Source organism: Dermacentor silvarum, chromosome 1 (genome assembly GCF_013339745.2).
Source record: "Dermacentor silvarum isolate Dsil-2018 chromosome 1, BIME_Dsil_1.4, whole genome shotgun sequence".
NCBI lineage: Eukaryota > Metazoa > Arthropoda > Arachnida > Ixodida > Ixodidae > Dermacentor > Dermacentor silvarum.
In genome coordinates this window covers 5,790,748-5,797,999 of record NC_051154.1, presented here as the reverse complement: position 1 = coordinate 5,797,999, position 7,252 = coordinate 5,790,748, and the positions used below count along the sequence as shown (strand labels likewise).

Sequence of the window (7,252 nt, the reverse complement as noted above, 5' to 3'; positions counted from 1 at the left end):
CTGCTGCGGCTTCGCATCGGCTGCAGCTGGACGGCAGCACGCAGCCACCGACTTGGACGAGCGACGTCCCCGGCCTGCAGTTCCTGCGGGGAGCCGGAGACCATCGAACATCTCCTGCTGGCCTGCCCAGCGTACCTCCAGCAGCGGGGCCCACTCCTGCAGGAGTTCCGCCGCCTGGGCCTCCCCTCTGGCAAGGAGGAAGATCTACTCTTCCCCGGCCGACACCACCTTTCTGCACTTCGAGGCGTCGTGGAGTACCTTGACTAGTCAGGGCTCTCCGCACGCCTCTAAGGACATTTCTGCAAGCGGGAAGGCCTCACGGCCTCCCATCCCATCCCGGGCCTAACAGGTCCGGCACAAGACCCCTGCAGACTCTGCAGCACTCTTCGACCTACCACCTCGGCCGATACGTGCCGCCTCAGCCTGCCGGTTTGCCCCGTCCAGCCATGGTGACGACTCCACTCTATCCCTTCTTTCGCTCCCACTTACCCCTCCCCGTTGGCGCTGAGCTGTGCTCCCTCAAGGGCTGCAGAAGATAGCGTCAACCTTTCCCTTTCCTCAAGAACCACTTACTACTACTTCATTGGCTGGCGCTGAGCCGTGCTCCCTCAAGGGCTGCAGAAGATAGCGTCAACCTTTCCCTTTCCTCAAGAACCACTTACTACTTTCATTGGTCGGTTGAAAGTATCGTCGAAACGCCATTTTCCAGGGAATTCTCCGCTTCAAGAAGCAGGGAAAATAAAGTCGCCGCCGTAGGCAATGCCTCTCTAGGGTACGCTGTACCTAGAGCTTCGCATGCTGTCGCCCACGTGCGCCGCTGTCACTCTTGCCTTGCGCACTGAGATGAACAGCTGTGGAAACGCTACGCCTGGGACCGCTTTGTCTACTTCGCGCGTCGTGATGCATTCTTGCAAATTTTGCGACAAGACTTTTTCTAATCGTAGTAATTTAAAAAAGCACATAAGAAATCTTCACGGAGTAGCAGCCTTGCAGAATTTCGTACAGGAGGAGGCAAATATACCCAGTAAGAAACGAACCCTCGCATGTGATTTGTGTCCCAAGATTTTTGCAACGCTTCGTGACTTGCGGCAACACCACGAGAGTGAGCATAACTTCGAAGTGGAAGTGGAGACATTGACGTTTGACACGTATGCAGGTAAGAAACCTCGCTCGATTATACTTTCCATAAGGCATAACGTTTGACATGTGGTCCTTTCGCCCGTACACCAACCTGTTTCACACAATGTGCTATTTCTGAAATGACTCGAGCGTGTGCCAGTATTCGGTGTGCACGTAGTTCCGTGTAACTTGTCACAAATACAAAAAAAAAAAAGAAAAAGAAAAAACGTGCTTACAGAATTTTACGTAGACGTCGCCAGACTTAAACAGTTAACCATTCCGAAATTGTGTAATCGGCGTTGCCACGATGTGCACACAGCTTTTAGGAAAGCTCACACGTGTGACAGCAATGCTTATTACTGTATTTTATGGCCACGTGTTTGCTGCCAAACACTGTAAATGTACTAGAAAGGTACTAGCAAGAGGTTTGCAACCACAACATGCTACGCTCTACATTTTATAAAGGAAGGTTTTTATAGAAAAAAAAAAAACACAACAACATGAGATCTGTTGTGCATACAACTTTTAGCAATATAACCCATACATGTTATACCATCAAAGTTGCTGCAATTACTGCACCCTGCTTGTTTGATGCTTGGATCAGAGTCCTTGGAACGTAGGTTTCAATTTTTACCCTCTAACGAATCAGTGGAATGCAATTACAAGATACATGTGTTGATGTTTCTACTGCCTTTATTTCAGATTTCCTGTCTTGGAAAGATAATGTGGAGAGCGAGACTTGCAGCCATTTTGTTGCTTCTACTGGAAGAAAAGAAAATTCGCCAGGAGTGTTCAGGCGATATCTAAATTGTCACCGTTCCGGGACATATATAGAACTCCCTACAAAGCTGCGCGAACGTCAGATTAAAGTGCAAGGCAGCAGCAAAATAGGCATACATTGCTTTGCAATGCTTGAGGTTACAGAAAGGGATAACAAAGTCTTTGTAGTATTTCAGAAGAACCACTATGGACACCTGGATGAGATAGCTCATCAGAGGCTCTCTGTGGCTGAGAAAAAAGTAATTGCAGGTAAGACTTCATGCATGCCATTCATTTCCAGTGTCACAAGGTCAGAATATAACTGCTGCATTCTCAATGACAGATCAATATTGTTTTTTAAATGCATTGCATTAACATGCTGCTAGAATTTAGTATTTAGCTACATGTACAAGAACAGACCCTAGTAAGGCAAGCTGTTTCTGAACTGAAATGTGGTTGTGTTCTTTTAGTAAAAAATTAGAATAAAGGCTATTTACACTCGGATGCTATTTAAAACTGGATGTCTAGTTAACTAGAGAGGCTTATAAATGAGAAACAAATGAAAGGTGATATCCGGTGTAGACTATTTCATTTATAGTAATGAAACAAAAGAACAGCATATATCACCAGAATAAGTTCGTAATATGTACTATAGCTTGGATAGTGTTCTAAATGGATGCAAACATGGTGAAATTGCCCATAAAATAAATGGACTAAATCGAGAAAATAAATTTGTAGGCTGCCTAAAGGCAAGGCGTCCTCCTTATTTAATGTGTGAATTATTGCTTCATCCTTTTCTCACCTACTGGTGCCGCAGAATCCTTCGAAAGAGTCGCCATACTTATGTCTCCCTGTAGACTGCAATTACTGTTGTCAGCCATTCGATTCATTTTCAAAATTCAAATTATTTGCACAACCTTACTTAATGGCTTTACAAAAACCCTGCAGCAAATAACTTTTCAAAATGTCTTATCTCTGCCAATCACAGAAGCACTACGCTGCGTGCTCTTTCTGGCTCTGTCTATATTGTGTTAAAAAAAGACCATGTGCGATGCCATTTGGGAAACTAGCCAATACCTTCAACATGGTAGTGGACATACTTTCTTTTTATTACTGTTATAAAATAAACACTTATTTGTTAGTCTGTCAGATATCGAAAAACTGAATATGCATGCACTTCAGATTGAAAACAGGGATCATTTTATGTTAGCCAAACTGTTCAACGGACAAAAGATATTTCAGAACACTGTGAAAGATACAATTATATTATTCACAATGTTAAGTCGGAGGTCTGATGACCGAACACCGTAGGTCTTAAAATCGTGTTTTATTTTAAAAATTTTTCATTGAACAGCTTGGTGAGTGTTAGCCGAGACACACAGTATATGGATGTTTAGATTATGACACTAATTTAACAAGCCTTCTGTCTGTTCCCATATGACATGTAACTTATCTAAATAGCACCGTGGTTAAGGCATGTGTTGATACTATTCTTTGGTTTTTGTAAAGACAGCCCTGTTCAAGCTACATCAAATCTGCCAGCAAAGGCATTTTAACAACAAAGTACATGTTCAGAGCTCATATTCGAGAGGTCAGCAGCCTGAATTACTAAGTTATTAGGCAGAAAAGTAGTCTAGATATTCTGCTGCAGAGCAACAAGCAAATACAGTAGAGAGGGAGAGAAACCGTTTTTTTTTAAATAATTGGAAGTCCCTGCTGTTAAGAGTCTAGCTGAGTCCCCGGTATTAATGATGAGTCCATCTGTCTGGACCTATTGATGTGTCTGATGTGGGCATAGCAGTGGGTGCCCCTTAAACTATGCCCACCAGCAGTGGGCATAGTTTAGGGTGCAGCTCCTGCCATGCCCTCCCAGGTGTAGTAAAAAGAGAGTGGGATGTCTGCGTAAATTAAAAAATAGAGATGTGCAGCCTCCTTGGTTGCTGATGAGTTGCTCTTTACAATTTTCAGGTAGACCAGCAGAAGGAGAGCCACCGAAGACCATTTTGCAAAAAATCAAGGCAGGCACAAGTGCAGCTAGCAGTCGGATGAAACTTGTCACAAGAGAGGAGCTTCGGAACATCCGCGATAAGTATAATATTGACAAAGCAGAGCGGCGACATCCTGATGATTTTACGAGTGTGGAGTTATGGGTTAAAGAAATGGAAGAGAAGGATTTAAACACAGGAAATGAGCTGATGAGCCCAGAAAATGAGCCAAGTAAGGCAGGCAGTGACTCGCCTCTTTTGTATTACAGGAAAGAGGGTGATCCGAGCAGTTCTGAAGGCAACTTTGAGCTTGCCTTGATGACCTTCCCACAGAGAGAACTACTTTGTAAGCTAGGAATAGAGAAATTGTGTATTGACTCTACGCATGGCACAAATAGGTACAAGTTTCAGCTGACAACACTGCTAACCATCTTAGAAGATGGCTGTGGTATTCCATGTGCCTACTTGATTTCTAAGAGAGTTAACACTGAAACGATGGTGAGGTTTTTTGAGGCCATCAAGGGAAAGGTAGGCGTGATAGAGTGTAAAGCATTCATGTCCGATGATTCCCCTGTTTATGGCAACACATGGGAGCAAGTGATGGGTCCCTTGAAGAATCGGTGGTTGTGTATCTGGCATGTGATGCGCAGCTGGAACGCACACCTCAGTATGATTAGTAGCATCAAGTACAGGAATGTCACAAGAGAAACCTTGCACGCTCTAATCAATGCAGATGAAACAGAAATAGATGAGAAAGTAAAAGAATTTCTTAACCTACCTTACAAGTTGCACACACAGAATAACCTTGCTTCCAAAGATCTAGAGGATCTGGAAAGCTTTACTAAATACATTGAGAAAACTTATGCTAAGAGAGTACTTCAGTGGGCCTATTGCTATAGAAAGCAGGTAGGCTTAACAACAAACAATCACATTGAATCAATGCACAAGGCTCTGAAGTACTCCTACTTTGGTGGCCAAGTAAATGTGCGGCTAGACAAGCTAATCTATGTACTTTTTACCTTGACAGCTGACAAACTTTTCAACAGGGCTGTTGCACTTATAAAAGGCAAAGTTGACCATCGCAAATCTGCTATCTTTAAAAAGCACAAAGCAGGCATTGATATTCGGACATCCGATATTGACAGAGTGGGAGATGGCGTATGGCAGGTAAAATCTCAGAGCATAGTTAACTTTCATCACATCGTGAAAAAGACTGGCAGGACTTGCACAGGTTGTGAGCTCCATTGCAAGCACTGCGAGGCTTGCCATAACATGTACACATGTTATGGTGTTGACTGGTCTTGACCATGTAACATATGTGCACATGTGCAAGCACATTCATGCTGTTGCTTTGATGGTGCTGCAGTCAAGCAAGTTGCCGAGTCATGAAACCAGTTGCTCTGGTGTCTCTTTTGATAATGGTAGTCAAAGCTTTTGTGTCATTGATGATCCCAGCTGCTTAATGGCCAGTGCTCAAGGTATCATGCAGAGCACAAAGCAATGTTTGAAAGAAGAAAAAACAGAAAAAAGAATTGAAAAGTTCAAAGTGCAAGCTGAGGCTGCTTTTCAACAGATATTGAAAAACCTTCCTGAAACAAGTTGCGAGAAAATGGATTCTATAGAAAATGACTTAACAAAGTTAGTTAAAAAGCACAAGCTTGCAGACGTGAGAGAGCCTGCAGGAAAGCTTAGATTGGTGCCTGCAAACAAAAACCTTCAGAAACAGCGGAGGTATGCAGCACCCAAAAAGAGCAAATCTAAAATGGCACTAGGTCATCGGCCAACTATGCTAGAGCAAGAAGCAATAAAGCGGGATCTTTTAGGTGGGGAAATGAACAGCAAAACCTTATTTATTCATACTGGGAATGACCATCATTACTGCAGGCCAGCAAAGTAAGCTTAGTAGTAGTGTGGTAGTAGCTTAGTTGTTTTGCAGAAAGCTAGGGAAAATGCTGTTTTTGTTTAGACAGGCAGAGTACGGTTGTCATAAGCAAGGCATGCTTTGCCTGCACTATGGCATAGTTAAGTATTATCAGTGTGGCATGAGAAGCATTTCTAGGCTAGTTGTGTGTGCAGTGTGGTGTTGCAAATGGATGCACTATGTTATTTGCAGCAGTGCGACTGTGGATTGGATGGTGGTCTGTTAGAGCGTGAGGGGCACCTCTGAGCTGGTCACACGTGCTGCTTGTAAGTGTGTGTGTGTCTGTGTACAGTGTAAATTGACATTACATGCAGACGTGATGCCCAATTGGATGGGGCATGCTGCTGGTAGATGTGCATTGGGCTTCTACTAAGTTGAATGGATCTGGTTAGCCATATTCCTTACACAATACAAACAAGACACTGAATGCAAGCTGGCTTTGATGGCTTGCACTTGTTTTTCATTAGACCAAACTTAACCAACATGAACAAAAAGCTCTACACAGTGGGCACATGAAGTGATTACAGTTGTCCGAATGGCCCCTGTGTGTTTTAAGGAGTTCAGAAAAATTAACATTTAAGGGTAAGCAAGAGTGACCTTGTTGGAACAGTGGAGAAAGCAACTGCTGAATTCCTTGAGGCACTACTACAAGGTGCTGCTGCTGATGATGACAGCAAGTGTGCTGATTCTGAGGCATCACCAATAACACACAATAGCAGTTTACTGTATTGTCTGTACAAGTCCTCTGAAGTATTTTGAGCAAGTTTGGAAAGTGTTTTATCCTGACAACTGAATTAGGTCGCACTGAGTGTGCACATTACAGTTATCACTAAGCAATTACGGGCTGTGTATTACCTTCTTCCTGTAAGACTAGTTTGTGTTAACTTCTGCAGGTGCACACAACAAAACTGTGCAGCTTTGTTGCTCCTTTAATTCCACCGTAACAGAGAGTCCACTGTACATGTACGTAATGTGGATGTATTGCAGACTTCTGGCTGTCACTGCACAGCCTGTGAGTGTTTTCATTCGTCAATTCGCCTACTGTTTGAATATGGAGATACCAGGGCAAAAGAAGCGTGATAATGATATGGTTGGAAACTTGAGATGCAGTTTGCTTGCTTTGGATCCAAACTAAAATTAGCACCAAAAGATTGCAAGAGGCATTTTCTTGCAGCATGTGTGCATGAGAAAAATTTCTCAGTCAATCCACAACCATGATGCTGCACTTTGCAATGATCTTACAGGTGCACATTCCATCATTGGCTGCCCTGGACCACCTCAGCAGATTGTCATCATGCTACAAGAACACCAATGTCTTAATGCTAGTAACTATAATAAACATTGTCTACCAATACTGATTGTCTACAGTTATCGCTGTCTACTGTACAAGCAAGCTACGCTAAACAACATGGGAACAGCCAGTGAGATTGCGCTTCTTACCTAATTGTGAATATCCACAAACCTCAAT

The 7,252-nt window shown here is 43.3% G+C and overlaps 1 protein-coding gene across 1 annotated transcript; it reads left to right on the top strand.

Moving 5' to 3' along the window:
* The first annotated feature begins 565 nt into the window (after positions 1–565).
* Positions 566–7,138, top strand: LOC125942651 (uncharacterized). Its single transcript, XM_049660864.1, has 3 exons — positions 566–1,156; positions 1,822–2,148; positions 3,847–7,138. Exons 1-3 carry the CDS (start codon positions 796–798, stop codon positions 5,166–5,168), a joined length of 2,010 nt encoding a protein of 669 aa, XP_049516821.1. The 5' UTR covers positions 566–795; the 3' UTR covers positions 5,169–7,138.
* Positions 7,139–7,252: the final 114 nt, after the last annotated feature.

What these genes read in the sequence shown, in the direction of transcription:
- LOC125942651 (XM_049660864.1), top strand. Translation starts at nt 796, where the DNA reads ATGCTGTCGCCCACGTGCGCCGCTGTCACTCTTGCCTTGCGCACTGAG. An exon ending in GACGTTTGACACGTATGCAG is followed by an intron (nt 1,157 to 1,821) that starts GTAAGAAACCTC and finishes CCTTTATTTCAG; the next exon opens with ATTTCCTGTCTTGGAAAGAT. An exon ending in TGAGAAAAAAGTAATTGCAG is followed by an intron (nt 2,149 to 3,846) that starts GTAAGACTTCAT and finishes TACAATTTTCAG; the next exon opens with GTAGACCAGCAGAAGGAGAG.